Source organism: Ictidomys tridecemlineatus, chromosome 1 (genome assembly GCF_052094955.1).
Source record: "Ictidomys tridecemlineatus isolate mIctTri1 chromosome 1, mIctTri1.hap1, whole genome shotgun sequence".
In the NCBI taxonomy this organism is placed as follows: domain Eukaryota; kingdom Metazoa; phylum Chordata; class Mammalia; order Rodentia; family Sciuridae; genus Ictidomys; species Ictidomys tridecemlineatus.
This window is the reverse complement of record NC_135477.1, coordinates 151,904,063-151,920,392: the sequence shown is the minus strand read 5'-3', so window position 1 is coordinate 151,920,392 and position 16,330 is coordinate 151,904,063. Positions and strand designations below refer to the sequence as shown.

The 16,330-nt window shown below is 46.7% G+C and overlaps 1 protein-coding gene across 1 annotated transcript; it reads left to right on the top strand.

Annotated features, from left to right (window-relative positions):
- The first annotated feature begins 1,613 nt into the window (after nucleotides 1–1,613).
- On the top strand, nucleotides 1,614–16,046 carry LOC120885622 (L-amino-acid oxidase-like). The gene is given in 9 exon segments (XM_078049687.1): nucleotides 1,614–1,979; nucleotides 5,641–5,713; nucleotides 9,299–9,555; nucleotides 9,835–9,947; nucleotides 10,635–10,836; nucleotides 11,980–12,048; nucleotides 13,661–13,797; nucleotides 14,971–15,772; nucleotides 15,774–16,046. Coding segments are annotated over 8 exon segments (1,623 nt in total). The 5' UTR covers nucleotides 1,614–1,979; nucleotides 5,641–5,700; the 3' UTR covers nucleotides 15,804–16,046.
- The last annotated feature ends 284 nt before the right edge of the window (nucleotides 16,047–16,330 follow it).

Sequence of the window (16,330 nt, the reverse complement as noted above, 5' to 3'; positions counted from 1 at the left end):
TGGCTAGTTGCTGTCTCCTCTTTTCTAGCTGTTTTTGTCTTTCATTACTCCTAGGAATGACTTTTTGGCTTAACTGTGTTTGGTAGGTGTTTAAGATCAAGCTGGTCAAAATTGACTTTGTTTCTATCTATTGTTAAGAATCAGCCAAGTTCCCATAGGGGTTGCTGGTGGGGGAACTTGAGAGCAGCTTCTTAGTTCTGTTGGTGCCATTTGCGCTAGGATGGGTCCAGGTCTTGCTTGACCATGTGGCTTCCCTTGGAAGCATCAGGGATGTCTCTCTTCTCTGGTGACCCTCCTATTCACAGCAAATGCACGGATTGGCTTTTCATTCTCCAGTAGTCTCATTAATCTCCCTGATCAGGAGGTTATGTGGCCCAGAGTTGCAAAGCTCTTTAGAGAAGTTCCCTGTTCTCTGTATTCAGATTGACTCAAAGGACAAGAGCCAAATATTGGTTTTCTTGGCCATTTTAATTTAACTTTAAATCTTGATCATAAACATCCAGCAAAGTCAGTTTCACTTTAAATTAAGAGTACTGGGCTTTACCTGAAGTTGTAAGGGGGGTCCGGCAGAACGTCGGAGGGAGAAACCACACAAGAGACTTACTCCATGCAATTGGCAAAAGGGGATTTATTGGGGATCCATTCCAGTGCGCTGGGACTCTGTGCCCACTCAAGAAGGGAGAGCAGCCCAGAGCCCAGAGCAAAGGTCAAGCAGAGCTTAAGTACACTTTTTGGAGAGGGCGGTGGGCTTTGCATACATCAGAACAAATCATCATGAGGCGCAGGGAAATTGAACAACAACTCTGAGACGTGATTGGCAAATTCATTGGCGGGAACAGCTCGGGCAGGGGTGATTGGTCATTCCTAAGCGGGGTACACATTCAAACTGATTGGTTCGGGCCCTGTGAAGAACTGCACAGGGCCCTAGGCTAAATTGCCAGTAGGGCGTTGTTTTAACTATCTCAGGAATCTGGGTGTAACAGAGGAACTTAATAATACCTGATCTTTTACATTCAAGCTTTCCAGCTTAGAAACTTTACCCTTTCAAAGTGTGGCCTACTTTGGAGTCATTCTTACATGTAGTAAGATGGGAGGCACAGCTTTATCTCAGGTAAGGCAGGGCTCTTCATAAATCTTAAGTGCTATAGTTCTGAAGCTGATCTTCACTTTTTAAATATCATTTTACAAAGATTAAATAAATTGTTGCTCAAGTTCACATGAATACTAGGCAATACAATATAATATCACATCTAAACATGAATTAAAGAAAGGCTGAAAGCTTTTAACCTTTTGTAGAAAAGTAGCAAAGTACTTTTGTGTTTTGCAGTACACAATTAATCACATCTGCTGACTATTTCATGAAAACATAAACAATGTTTAAGTACATGGAATTATACTGTTGTAGGGACAGACAAGGCACTTAAGATAACAACGTAGATAAGGAAACAGTCCTATTTGGTTGCAACCGGATTCCGAGGGCACTGCTTCTATTGTAATCAATTAATCCCTGAACCTCAAGGTTAGGTAGTTTCTGAATTTTGCATCCAGCATGTAAGGGGAGGGGCTCAGAAGTTCACAGTCTGCAGAAGTTCACAAAAAGCAGTTTTGTTTTGTTTTGTTTTGTTTTTTTCTGTTCTGAGCAAGTTAACTTTTCAAGGACACCAGAGAGGGGGAGAGCTTTTTCTTCCCTTTCTTTCCTCCCCCTGCCAGCTGTTCCCATGGAGCCCAGTTGGTAACTTCCTTATCTTAGAAATGTAACCATCTCTGTGAAGCCCAGTTCAAGGCCAGAGGCCTTGTTCACATATTTTGTGAAAAACTAATAAGGGGGTGTCTAGCTTTAGGAGTGCTGATTTTTCCAGCCAGTGGCCAAGTAGAACAAGGCAACACGAAAAGAGAAAGTTTATCTACACTGAACTCTTTTATAGGGATTCTTTTGCTGAAAGTCCTAAAATCAGCCATGGTGAAGACTTCTGGAGAAGGTCAGTTAAGACTTTTCTGTGGGCCTGGGTAGGGAGGGGGAAGATGGGAAGGCGGGTCTGAGAGCATCTCTGGTGGATCTGAGAATGAGGAAGAAGAAATGTAAAAGAATAATGGGAAATGGGTTGGGGATTTTCCCTAGCAATGAAAAATTGAGAAGTAGAACAAGTAGAGCAGAGGGGAAGATGGAAGTGAGTATCCCAAAAAGCCTGTGAGGGGCATTAAATTCTTAATAACCTGTTTTCAGTGATGACAAAGCATCATTTTCACCAGATCTTGAATAGGGGTCTGAGGGCTCTCCTCATCTGCTTTGAGCTTTAGGTTAGCTGGTAAGAGGACCTGGTGGGACCCGGTGTGGGCACTGACAGGAGAAGAGAGGAGTGAATGGGTAGAGGGGTACCTCAATACCTGCTACCTCAGCAAGGGGGCAATGGTCTGAGAAATGGCGGAGGTTTGTGTTTTTGATCTAGTAATTGGAGAGGAGAAATCAGATTGCTGAGGTGGGAGTGACAGCAGAGAGTCTGGAGCAGAAGGCTGAGGGTGAGGATCTATTGGAGAAGCATAGTTCAGGGTGGAAGGGAAGGAAGGAAAATATCTCCACATAGAGGAATCTCCTTCCACCCTTTTGAGCACTTGCAGAAGTTAAAAAGGTCACATAGAATTTGAGGATCTAGAGACCCCTCTAATTGGTAATATGGCCAATTCTATGTACTGAATTTGATGAGGAGTTTGGGTTTGAAGTCAGGAGTGAAGGACAACCAATTCAGGTTAGCCAGGAGGCATTTGAGAGGGGAATCAGCAGGGAGGGAAGAAAAGGCTCCCATGATGACTCTCGGCAGGAAGAGAAGAGGTGAATGGCCTGGACTGGAACAGAATTTGGTTGAGTTTCCTACAGGTGTCCTCGAAAGGAGAAGTCAACCAAAGAGACTCGGGACAGCCAGGGCTGGGAGGGCAAATGAGTCGTCACCTAATAGCCCAACCAGCAAGACCTTTTGAAGGCCAGGAGTCACAGGCCACCTGACACCAGGGTTTTTCCAGGAGAGGAGAAGAAGATAAACAGAGTCAGAGAGTGCCTATTCTTCTGTCCCTTATAGCTCATCAACCATGAAATGGGCATCCAGAGAGTCCACCGTAACTGTGAAAGTTGTGGTGGGGTGTGTTCTCTCCTCCAAACTAGGCATCAAGGGCCTTGCTGGACATTCACAGCTAAAGCCTTTGCATATAGCTGTTTGGAGATGGATTCCCAAAGATGGGGAGGGGGACTCACTGGTTGTTGATCAGAAGGAGTTACCTATTGGAGGGCCAGTGTTGGGTGGAATGTAGCAGTGCTCAAAAAGGTGAATGAGGACAGCAAACCTTGAAAGAGGGGGTCCTCAGAATGAGGAATTTCCCCTCCCGGATCTCGGCACCAATGAAAGGCCAAGGTTCATCTCAGAGATTAAAATGCACACACACAGATAGCAGTGACAAAGATTGCTGCAGTCTGGCTGGGCACAAATCACGGAGCCGCCACAAAGCACTTGTATCTACAAACAGGAAACTTTATTGCCTGAATTCCAACAGCACACTCCACACACGCTCCCCGGGCACTCTCCCAAATGCCATGGGGCTCCTCCAGCAACCACCAACCGGAAATCCCTCCTCCGGCACTTCCCCAACCAATGAGAACTCTTCAGGAATCACCACAAGAGCTCTACCGGAACTCAACAGGAACTCCGCGAGAACACAAAAGTCATCATCTTAATGGCTTGCTGGCGTCACCTCTCAACCACTACTTCTGGCAAAAATGCCATGCGTCATCCCAACTCAGCTATGGCCCTCAACAAAAGATGAATCACTTTATTGCAAACTGCTGCTAGCTTATATAGAAAGTGAGAGTCAGTTATCTTAAACCAGGAAGCTCCCGGGGCCAATCATAGTAAAGGTCAGGTCATCACTTACGGTGCACGCACGTCTGCCCTGCATAAGATTCATGGGGGGGCATGAACTGGCCACGAGTAAGGAAGACAGGAGGGCCAATTAGAAGGTTTTCAAAACAACTGGCAACTTGTCCGCTGCCATGTTGCATTAGGGGCTCCTTATCTGAAAGGTCCAGGGAGTTCTAGCCGCCCACTGGCGATTTGCCCACCGCCATGTTTGAAAGGCCTGGGAGTTCTCAGGGAGACTCCCAACAAGTACTGTCTGCTTAAGAGGTGATAGGGCTGACCTACTTGTTGGCTGGTGCTACGCCTGTCTCTAAATATACCCAGCACATTGAGGATCTGTCCAGTCTGGTTACTGTGCATAACAGAGGTGATAGAGTTGGAGCACTTCTAGAAGGAATTAGAAAGGCCTAAAACTGGATGCCAGCATTCCAGCTGAATAGCTTTGCTAGCTCATTGCTGAGTACGGCCAAGCTTAAGGAACTCCTTCACAGCCCTGGGATTCAGAGGACAGACAGCAAGACTGACAGCAGCTAGTGCTTATACCTTAACACATTTACTCCCCCCTCACCCACCTCCACTTTCTACCAGCTCAAGCCCTACCCCTTCTCTCCAACCCAGACTGTTCCAGTTTCTGCATGCCCTTGCCACACCTCTGACAGCCCAAACCCTCACCACTCTGCAAAGGGCATGGTAAAGGAGGAAAGTGACAGTTTCCTAAAGGCTACAAGGAAAAAAGACCGGAGTCCTGGAAGTTGGGTGGGTGGGGATAAAATGCACTTGGAAGCAGAAAGCATAGGACTAATTAAGCTCCAGGTAGAGAAATCTCTGTTGTAAACATCCTGATGCACCGTGAGGGGTTGGCCAAGAAGACAAGTTTATGAAGAGATAAATGTGGGAGAAGAGGATGGGATAGGCTGTCTTCTGGAGGTTGTCAGTTTGGAAACCAGAGTCCCTGCTGGCCACAGTGCTGGGTACCGAACCTCACACCTCCTTTATGTGTTCATTGAGAGAGTATTCACTGAAGCACCACTGCCTACCCAGCACTCCAATAGGTGTCCTCGCTAAAGTAACAAGTTCTTTGATAGGTTCTTCTTTAGCCAGCAGAATAAATAAAAGTATCAAAGGTTTCCAGGAGCAAGTTTGGGGTTGAGGGGGGTAGCTCAGTGGTAGAGTTCTTGCTTTAGCATGCATGTGGCCCTGTGTTCAATCCCCACTACAAAAAATATTAAAAAGAGAGGGAGAGAGGGAGCTGCCAAACCTGATTTTTATTTACAACTATCACTCTAGCAGTGGCCAAGGCAAAGAAGGGCCCAGTTGCAGTGACTGTGAAGGGGCAGAGGGAGAGAACCCCACAAGCTAGGTGGAAGAGGGAACCTAAGCAAAGAATGGGTATTATGGTAAGAGCCCTGGGAAGGCAGAGCTTAAGGAAGCTGGAAACCCTGGACACAGAGACTCGGGAAAGGAGGACTCAAACCTACCTTAGGATTTCTAGCCAAGGAAACTGACAGAGTAAGGGCCACTTGACAGAGTAGTGGGAGGCAAGGTGGGCAGATCTGGTAAGTGGAGATAAGAAGAGCACTAGATTGTGCCTACTTCCCCCAGGACCCAAGCCTCTCTTGTCCAGGGCCTCCTCCCTGGCAGGCTTCCAGTGGGTGTTGTCACTTAAGGGTAGGAACTAAGAAGTTGAGAGGCAGGAACAGGCCATAAATATATCTCTAACTCTGTTCACATCTTTCAGACAATCCTCAGAGCCCTATCAGGACCTGATCCAGCTCCAGATCCTGGGGAACTAAGAACCATGCTGAGCTTCTGTGAGTACCCAGAGGGAGCCCACAAGGCCAGGATTCTGGGCCATCCCTCTTCCTCCCAGTCTTCCTTTCTTATCTCCCATTAACCTGCTCTGGTGATCCTGCTTTCCAAACCAATAGGGGACAAAAAAATCAGAAATTATGCATGTTTTTTTTCTTTTTAATTGACATGTAATAATCGTGCACAGCTTCTATTTAGAGTAGACAGGAAATATCTGATTTTTAACCCTCAGAGCAGGCATCTGGGCTGCTTAGTAGTCCCCCCACCTCCAAAACAGAACACAGCAATTCTTTAAGGCAGGTTGTTGATTCGCTCAGCAGGCATGTGGAGGGGCGCTAGGGCTGTGGGTCTGGTGTTGTTTTCTCTTTGCAAATAGTAAATGCCTGTGTGTCTCCATGGATTTCTGGGTCTGGTTTCTTCTGTGTGAGATCAAGACTATTCTGGATTGTTTTGATAGCTCCTCAAGCAAAGATACTCTGTTCTGTTCTCTATGGCCAGGGAGGAGCCCTCTGCCCTAATGAGCTGACTCTACAGAGCTGACTCTACAGGGCAAGACAACTGATAGAAGAGGGGGCTTTCTCCATGGAAACTCCCCCCGCCACCTCTGAGAAAACACCCCAAAGCATTTGTGTTTCCTAGAAGGTCCAGCCATGAATCTATGGTTTCCTTAAAGAATGGAATTGCTGACAATTTCAAGTGCCATTTTCAAGTCATACAGAGATGCCATTGGAATGATCAGTGCATGTATGCATGTGTGTGAATCATCACACTGAATCCTATGAATATGTAAAATCAATATATATTAATCAAAAAATAAAATAGACTGTATGTGGCACATGCCAGTAATACCAGCTATTCAGGAAGCTGAGGCTACAGGATTCTAAATTAGAGGCCAGCCTGGGCAACTTGGCAAAATAAAAAAATTAATTTTTTTTTAATTTGGAAGGGTTAGGAATATAGTTCAATGGCAGAGTCCTTGCAAAGCATATGTGAGGTCCTGGGTTCAATCCTCAGTACCATGAAATAAATTAATTAGTAAATAATAACAATAAAAATGTTTTTGGAAGACTAGGTATGTAACTCAGTGGTACAGCACCGGCCTACCATGTGAAAGGCCCTGTATTCAATCAATAAGTACCACAGATAAGCAAGTAATGAATAATTATAAACATCCCAAGGGACTGGGGGGAAAAAATACCAAAACTTGGGATTTCAGAATGAGTCAGATTCTACTCTCTTTTCAAAGAAAGAGACAAGGAATAAACCCTATTCCCATTCCTTGAAGAAAGAAAAGATGTAGGATTCCTGAGGGCAGAGAGAGGCTGAATTCTGAAGGGTGTGCATGTGTGTGGACAGAGTAAAAGGAATGAGAAAGCCAAACACACAGGTTCACAGAAGGAAGCTGGAGAAGCAGGTGAAGTCCTCAGCCAGAGACAGGGGAAAGGTGGATGGAAGGATCCCCCCCCCGAAAAAAGGGGGGAATGTTTTCTCTGATAGGTGGACCCTAACCCACAATAGAAGGAAGAGTGAGGGGAAGACTAGAAGAGCGGTAGACAAAGAGGAATTGAGGGAAGGGAGGAGAGATGAGCAAAGTAGACAGTGGAATGAATCTGACACAGTTTTCCCGCGTACATGTGTGAAAACAACACAGTGAATCTCACCACCATGTACATCCTTAAGACTGAGATTCTAACTAGAGTAACATATACTCCATGCTTGCATAATCATAGCAAAGTGGATATATAATTGAAAAGAACCAAAAATAAATATTTTTTAAATGGTGGTCTCAAGAACTAGAGAGCACAAGTCCAGGATGGGCACTGCCCACCAGCTGGAATCTGTGATGAAATACAGAGGCTGGAGGCCCAAAGCCTCTCTGTGCACACATCCTACCCTCTGTCTATCCAACTGTCCATCCATGCACTCATTTATTTGTGCCCCATCTTTCCATCCACTAGTTTTTCTACCATCCCTATATTCCACAAATACGTTAGGTGCTTCTCAGGAGGCACGCTCTGTTCAGTAGGGATTGATTTCTGTTTCAAGATGGAGAAGACAAGAGGTTAACAATTATCTAACATACTCCATGCAAGAATCAGCAGGACCACACAAACTTAATGGTGATGATTTAAATGAAATGGGAGAGTGAGAAATTATACCCAGAAGGAGACAAATGATGGGTCCCTCTGTGCCTTTATTTTCTGTAATGTGAATACCAATCCTATGACAAACCAAGAAAGAAGGGTAGCCCAAATTAAATAAAAATCCTGAGATTGAAGACCAGGGGACATTCACACACTCCTTGTGTGGATTTACATGAAAAGCAAATGTGGGTGGGGATATAGTTCAGTTGATAGAGCACTTGCCTAGCATTTGCAAGGCCCTGGCTTTGATACCTAGCACCAAAAAAATTTTAAGAAGAAAAATGAATACAAATTTTCTTCCAAGGTCTGTGGCTATCTGTCCTGAGAGAGTTGGGTAAGAACCAATCATCTTTTCTTCTCCACACAGAGGGGAGAAGAAAAATAGACTATATTAGTCAGCTCAGGTTGCCATAATAAAATACCACAGACTGAGTTGCTTAAATAAGAGAAATTTATTTTCTCATGGTCTGTTGTCTGGCTGTCCCAGATCAAGATGTCGGCAGGTTTGATTTAAGGCCTCTCTTTGGCTTCCTGATAACTATCATCTCATTGTGCCCCCACAAGTTATTTCCTCTGTGTACACATCCCTGGTGTCTCTTTCTATGCCCAAATTTCCTCTTCTTATAAAGACATCATAAATAGGATCTATCCTAACAGCCTCCTTTTACTTTAATCAACTGTTAAGGGCTTCTATCTATAAATAGAGTCACTATTATGAAGTACTAGAGATTAAGGCTTCAACATATGAATTTTGGGAATATGCAATTCAGCCCAGAGCACAGATAAATAGTTTTGAAAATAGGAACAAAATAATCACAAGACTTACACCTTTTATAGGACCCTAGGGGGAAGTTATGGCACATCTCTCTGAACAGAGCCAGAATATAATGGAAGACAAGTGTGGAAATGGAGGCTAGGTCTAGAAAATTCTTTAACCTCAATAATCCTTGGTCATCTCTAAGAGATAACCCCAGGATGTTCCTCTGGGTCTTGGAAAGCTGGTAGCCTACCATGCACACCTCAGAGAATGTAAGTTTATTAAACAATGTCTTCAGACTCTCCATCCTTACCCCATCCTTCCATAGGTGCAGTGAATTAAGGTCTTCCCATTGTAACAAACATTTTATCAACCCCAAGGGGGAGATAGGGAAACCCAACGTGAAGGGTAGAGCTATCTCACCTGTCTTCTAGTCAGCGGAGGGCTTGGCCTCCTACATGGAAGTCCAGCTGGCTGAGGTGATGGCAGGTCCTCGGGGACAGATTCGCAGCCTGTGTCTCTCCCTGAATGGATCTCCCCATGGAAAGCAAGAATGGGAGGGTCCACGGCTAATGCACACTCTGGTAGGGAGGAAAGAAACAGGAATTCCCAAGATGTTGCATTACAGGTTCAGTGACATGATCCTCCACTGATCAAGGATTAAGGCTGACTTCCTTGGTCCCCAGCTATTTGCCTGACCGCCATCTCCCCAAGTATGTTCCCAGGCTTTCTGGCTCTGGCCCTTCTGTCTGTGCTGGGCATGAGTACCCAGGGCTTCCATGACGACCTTGTCAAATGCTTTGAAGACCCCCAGTATGAAGAACTACTACAGCTGGCTCAACACGGGCTGGGGCAGACAGCTGAAAAGAAACGGATAGTGGTGATTGGGGCAGGCATGGCTGGACTCACAGCTGCCAAGATTTTGCAGGATGCTGGCCACCAGGTACACAAGGGTGCTTGGGAGAGTACCTCACAGGGATCCTGGACTCTGAGCAGGGAGGTGGCTGCAGGTGGTAGATAGCCCAGTGGAACTGGAGCCAAAGACTAAGTCTAGGACTCTACGCTGGGATGGAAGGGGTAGGAGAGCAATTGGTCTGTCTCTATGACAGAGAGAGACTTCAGAAAGAGGCAAATCTGGGCCTAGCTGGAGGGAGGAAGACGGGGGTTGTATGGCGGGGACACGGCTAGCCTAGTTGAGTTCTATAAATACTTATTTTTCTAGGTGACTGTCCTGGAGGCTTCAGGGCATGTAGGTGGCAGAATTGAGACCCATAGAGTTCCTGGAACACAGTTGTACATAGAGTTGGGTGCCATGAGGATCCCCATCAACCACAGGTATGATTGAGAGAAGTGGGGGTGGATGGGGAAGACCAGGATATGGGCTGCTAGCAACAAGGACAGGACCTATGCCAACTCATTTCATAGCTCCACAGCTACCTCGAAACCTCTCCCAGCATCAATGTTCTAATATAGAGAACAGACATAGCTGTACCTGTTGAGGATCACAAAAGATAATTGGGATAGGAGAACACCTGGGAAAGTCAAAAGGCAGTCTGTGAGGCCTGCTAATGATAGAAATATGAACATGCTTGTGGGAGAAAGTGGTGTCTTGTGGGAGCCCACTTCAGGAGGGCCATCCTAAAGGAGTGGTTGAGCAGGAATTAGAAGAATGCAGACTGGAAGACTCATGATACACACAGCCTCCAGGGAGGATAAATCCAGAGGACACTCCCTCTACACATCTTCATAGTATCTCCTGGACCTGGAGGGGCCACACCTAAAAGTCTGAAGGCTTCAAGTCTTGAACAAAGTGAGAGATATCTCAGCCAGCAAAGAGGGTTTCCTCTTGGTCACATAGCCATAGCTTGGCATAGCAACTCAGTGCTAAGTAGCCAGTGTTCCTTCTGTAGAGGGGGGTTAGAGAGGGCCCCAGGGAATCCAGTAGGGGCAGGACGTGAGCACAGGAAGCAGGGAAGACTGGTTGCTTTCTCATCCTGGATCAGTCTCTGACTCACTCCACAGGCTCTGTCATGAGTTTATCAGGAAATTGGGGCTGACCCTCAAGGAGTATTTCCCCTCCAACAACCAGACCTGGGTGCTGATCAATGGAGTACGGCAGCGCACAGGGATTGTGCAGGCTGACCCCAGCCTGCTAGAGTACTCAGTCAAAGCAGATTAGGTGGGGAAGACAGGTGACCAGCTCTTTCATGAAGCATTGAGAAAGGTAAGCCAAGTAGGAATCAGTGACCTCCATGCAGGCCATCACCTTCTTCAAAAACATCTTGTGCAAACTTCCTAAAGTTTCTCTCTGTGGACCCCAGGCCCATGTGCAGGAGGGCTCCACTAGCTTGGTCTGTCAACCTTGCCTCCCTCCCATGACCTCCCATCTCAGCATTCATTTTGCATTTTCAGATCCCAAAGGTCTTCACATGTACAGATATGTGCAAAGCTAGCTGCCTTTGAGATCATCATGGCAGATCTAGGTTTAAGGCAGAGAGAGACCTACAAGCTGGACTCTATTTGAATGTACTGTGTGACCCTGGACAAGATGCTTGCCATCTCTCTGTTCCAACTTCTATAAAACAATCATACTGCTAGAGCCAGTCTCTCTCAGCCTGGTTGTGAAGATTAAGTGAGAAGATGCATATAAAGTGATAAGAACTTTGCAAGGCATATGGCCAATCTTGAATTATAATTGAATTATAATTGTCATCATTATTGATATGTGGTCAAGAAGGAAAATCAGTGATGGGCCCTGTCTGGAATACCTGCATGCCTTCTTCTAACTGAACAATGTTTACTCAGCACTGACAGTGCCTTTTGCTTTCCTGACCTGTGACCCAAAAGGACCTCAGTGTGACAGCTGAGCTCTGGGACATAGCTTCCACAGGAGGCCTCTGTCCAGATGCCCTGCCTTTGCTGGAGTGATATCCTGCTAAGCTCAGCATACAATCCGCAGCTCTTGGACCTCATCCAGTGTCACTCAACGGCTCAGTGGGACCAAGCCCTTAGGCGTCCACACCATTCACAGTGGCCCCATAGGCCTGCAGGAATGTCCTCAGACAAGGACGAGGAGATAGACTTCCCCAATTCTGGGGGCTCCAAGGCAGACAGGGAGCCTGGCTCCAGATTTATACACCTCAGAATATGTCCAAGACAGGGGATAACGTTTCCACCCTCAAGCGCCCCAGTCCAGCTGTAGGACTTAGTATTGCATTCAGGACTAATATAAAGACACACCCAGGATGAGTGGAAGCAAGTGCCAAGCGTGGAACATGGGGGTATGTGGGAGCAGGGTCTAGGGTGTGTGTGGAACTGACCTTCACAGGTGTGAAGTGTCCTCCCCTCCTCCTTCTTCCATGCCAAGCTGGTGGAGGAGCTGAAGAACAGTAGCTGCAGCCAGATTCTGGAGAAGTATGACTCCTTCTCCACCAAGGTCAGTCCTGAGGCTCCCCTCTAACCACGGCTAACCATGCACCACCCTGTCACAGCTACCCAGAAACCAACCCAGTGGGACGACCCACCCTAGTACTTAATACACTGCACCTTACTTGTTTATCTTTTTGTATAATCTCTCTCCTTTACTTGAATGTAAGCTCCATTAGGACAGGAGAGAGTAGAGAGAAAGGTAGGAAGGGAGGGAAGAAAGAAAATTTAAAAAAAAGACCACCCCAAGGACAGCAGTCAAAGGTCAAAGATATAGCAAGTCAGAGCATGCTATTTCAAGGAACTTGCCACCATCACTTGCATTTTTGCAGAGAGTCAAAGGCAGGTAGAGGTATGGGAAAGCCCTCATACAGTTATGTGTTGCTTAATGAGGGGGATAACGTCGCAGAAGTGCATCCTTAGATGATGACATAGTTCAGTAAAAATCATAATGCTTAGTTACACAAAGATGGCTACAATGTCACAAGGCTATATACTTTCTTGGGACCACTGTCCTATATGTGGTCCAACATTGATGTACTCATGGCTATAGTGCAAAAAGAGATGACTGGGGCTGGAGGAATAGCTCAGAGGAAGAACACTTGTCTGACGTGTGCTAGGCCCTGGGTTTAATCCTCACACCACACACACACACACACACACACACACACACACACACACACAGCCACAAGGGGAAGGTTTCAGATGTACCTCAATCGGAGGCTATTGGCATGGAGAAGCTGGAGGCAGTTAGCTGGAAAGGGAGCACCTGTGATTGGCTAGGGGAGGACAGTTGGCCTCCAGTGGTTGTTCCTGAGATGGGAGCAAAGTGGGCAAGGGGGGGCATAAATTTGGACAGCTGAGGAGGAAGCTGAATGGTTATGAGGAGATCCTAACCATTCATGGCCGACTGCTCCAATAGAGGTGGCAGTTTGCCTTTCTGAACTGGGTGCTTCAGAAATTGGGTGGGTCAAAGTCCTGTGATATCTGATCAGCCACCCTGATTGGTGAAACTTTTCCAGCCAGATTTGTCATGTCCAGGACTTGCCTGGGAGAAAGGAGCAGGGGCAAACCACAGGGCACATTCACAGGCCAATGGATATACTAGAAGTAGAACCTCATAGTCACTTTCTGGTGCAGGGGCCAGGACAGCCAGGTAATGGGTAGGAGTAGAGGGTCAGGGCAGGATGAGAAGCAATACTTGGTATTCACCTTCCTCCTGGCTTGGTGTTTGGGGTAGATCAGAGAGGCCAGTCTGGGCCCCATACAGTTACAGATGGACATGAAGACTGGACCTCAGCTTTCCCATCTGTAAAATAGGGCTTCTTTGGATTATATAAGAGGATTATACAAGTAAAGGGCTTGGAAGAGGGTCTGTAGGTTAAAATCCATACCAAACGTTAGCTATTTGTCCCTGTTATTAGGACTTGGAGACCATTTGGAGCATTGTCCTCAGAGCCCTGTGTGAAAACCAGGCACCTGGGATCCAGCTGAGTGCACTTCTGTCATTCCACCCTGTCCAGTTCTGTTCCTCATTACCCCCAGGTGGGAGGCAATGGCTCTCATGTCGGCTCCCTGAACATTCTGACCTGGTTGCCTTCTTTCCCTGAACGTGATCCCAGGAGTACCTGATCAAGGTGGGGGACCTGAGTCGTGGGGCAGTGCAGATGATCGGGGACCTGCTGAACACAGACTCTGGCTACTACGAGTCCTTCATAGAAACTCTGCGTGACCTGATCATCTTCTCTCAGGAATCTCGGTGGGAAATAGGGGGAGAGAATGGGCACGGAGTGGCCAGTTACTAGTGAGGACAGGGGTAGAAGGAAGGACAAGACAAATCAGGTGATAACTCCAAGAAAAGTGAGAGTGACAGGAGGGGAGGCAGGTTCTGAGGCAATGCCCCTCAGAACCACCAGGGGGAGGGTGCTTCTTCAACATGGGCATCACTTCCAAAGTCAATGGACCTTCGCTGAGACCCAAGAACATGCATTTCTGACATATTCCAGTGACATTGCTATCTGACTTGGGAGCCCACTTTGAGAACCTCTAGCTAAGGGGCTCTTAGGAGCCAATAGATCTGCTTTACTCTGGCCCTTACCTCTTCTTCTGTGACAAAGAGCATGACCTCAGTCCTACTTTAGAGGTTCATGCAAGAGTAACTTGCTATCTCTCAGACCTGAAAGATAATCAGGGCTGCCAAATTCAAACCCTAGTCACCCTGGGTAACTGGCTATGTGATCTGTAGCTAATGAAGATCAAATGAACTGAGACTTACTCTCACTTGGGGTTCTGTGACCCATTTCAGACGAAACAGGTTCTGACATTTGCCAGAGAACTAAGCCTGGGAGAGCCCTGATGGATTACAGACCTCTTCTTTCCCTACCTGCATTCTCCCACTTCTCCTCAGCATTTTTATTCAGAATTAATCAATTTAAATTCAAGCCAACGGCTGCCATAGGGGGAGAGAGGAAGGTGAGGAAGTCTGAAGACAGATCAAGGTCAAATGAAGGTTCTTGGTGGTGTTTAGGCTGCAATCTTTAAGGCTACCCTGTGCTGCACTCTGTAAGGACATCATGGAAGGGGTTGAATCCATACGTAAGAATCCTGGGTCTTTGTCAGCCACGAGACCAGGCATCTTCCATGAAGATGACCACCAAGGGGACCAGAGGAAAGTAACAAAGAATAAGGGGCTATAGAGGCTCAGAGGGTTACATTTTTCTGATTGATCAATGCAAAGCAACACTTTTCTCTAATTCCCTAAAGCTGACATTCTGCCTGCTGTTAATCCTTTTGCTAACTGTTAAATCTCCCCAACACATGAGTGGTACAGTCCATTAGGGAACTCAGCCTCTGTCCAGTCCAAATCACCCGTCCTCTGCATGCCTTGTCCAACTACCTGTTTCTCTTTCCTCCTTTGCTTGCTCATTCTCAGGTTCCATGAAATCGTCGGAGGCTTTGACCAACTCCCGCAGGCCCTTCATGGTGCCCTCTTGCCTGGGACAGTCTTGTTTCACTCACCAGCAGAGGAAGTAGAGATATCTAGAGACCATGTCCATGTCACTTTCAGAACAACTGACCCTCTGCAGCCCAGGTCACGTCTGACTGCCGATTTTGTGGTGGTGGCCACCACTGGCAAGGCTGCCCGGCTCCTCCGTTTTCGGCCACCCCTCTCTCTCAACAAGGAGAATTCATTACGTTCAGTCCACTACACCAGCGCCACCAAAGTGATCCTGGCCTGCACACAGCGTTTCTGGGAGCAAGAAGGCATATTCGGTGGCAAGTCTTGCACTGACCGCCCCGCCCGCTTTATCTACTATCCCAGTCACACCTTCCCCAATGGCACAGGTGTCATCCTGGCTTCCTATACTGTGAGTGATGATTCCATGTTCTTTGCTGCCATGGACGATGCCCAGGTGGTAGATGTCATCTTGGATGACCTAGCTGCTGTCCATGACCACCCCAAAGAACAGCTCCGGGCCCTGTGCCCCTATTCCATGGTCAAGCACTGGAGCCAAGACCCCTATTCCATGGGAGCATACACCTCCTTCACTCCCTACCAATATGTGGACTACGCACAGGAGCTCAGCCATCCAGAAGGGCGGGTCCACTTTGCTGGTGAACACACAGCCCTGCCCCATGGCTGGATTGACACAGCTATTAAATCAGGGCTCAGGGCAGCAAAGAGCATCCAAGAGTCTCTGGATTTGGCTTTGACAAAGGATCCTGGGGACACAAAAAAAGATCTACTCCAAAAGTGAGCTATAACCAGCTTGTAGCACCTAAGAATTAGGGTGATTCCAATCACCTTGATCCATAGGAAAACCTTCAAAACCCACTCTCTCATTTTATCTTCCCCTTTGCCCAAAGATGTCAAATCAAGGCCAATGAACGGAATCCTTACAATATTTGACCACCTGTGACCTTTGATGTATTGACAATATTTGAACAACAAGAATATTTGTTGTAATGATTAAAACAATAAAGCATTTGTTGAATTTAAGACTAAAATTAAGTGTTTTATCTGAGTGGCATTCAAATAATTTTAGAATTGAGTTTGGAAGGCCACAGAGACTCTTGCCTTCTAATGCCCTCTCCTGGGGTCCTTTGCTCTGGTTTCTATTCCCCCTAATCTGAGTCTATCCCTAGCTCCCCTCCCCTCCTCTTCCTTCCATGGTTGATTCCTTTTTTTTTTTTTTCCCCTGTGGTACTAGGGATTGCTACAATGCCTGGCCAGGCCCATGAATTTTAAGAGTGGGTAGAAATTTAGTTACCTGGAACAACCTGCTCAATGC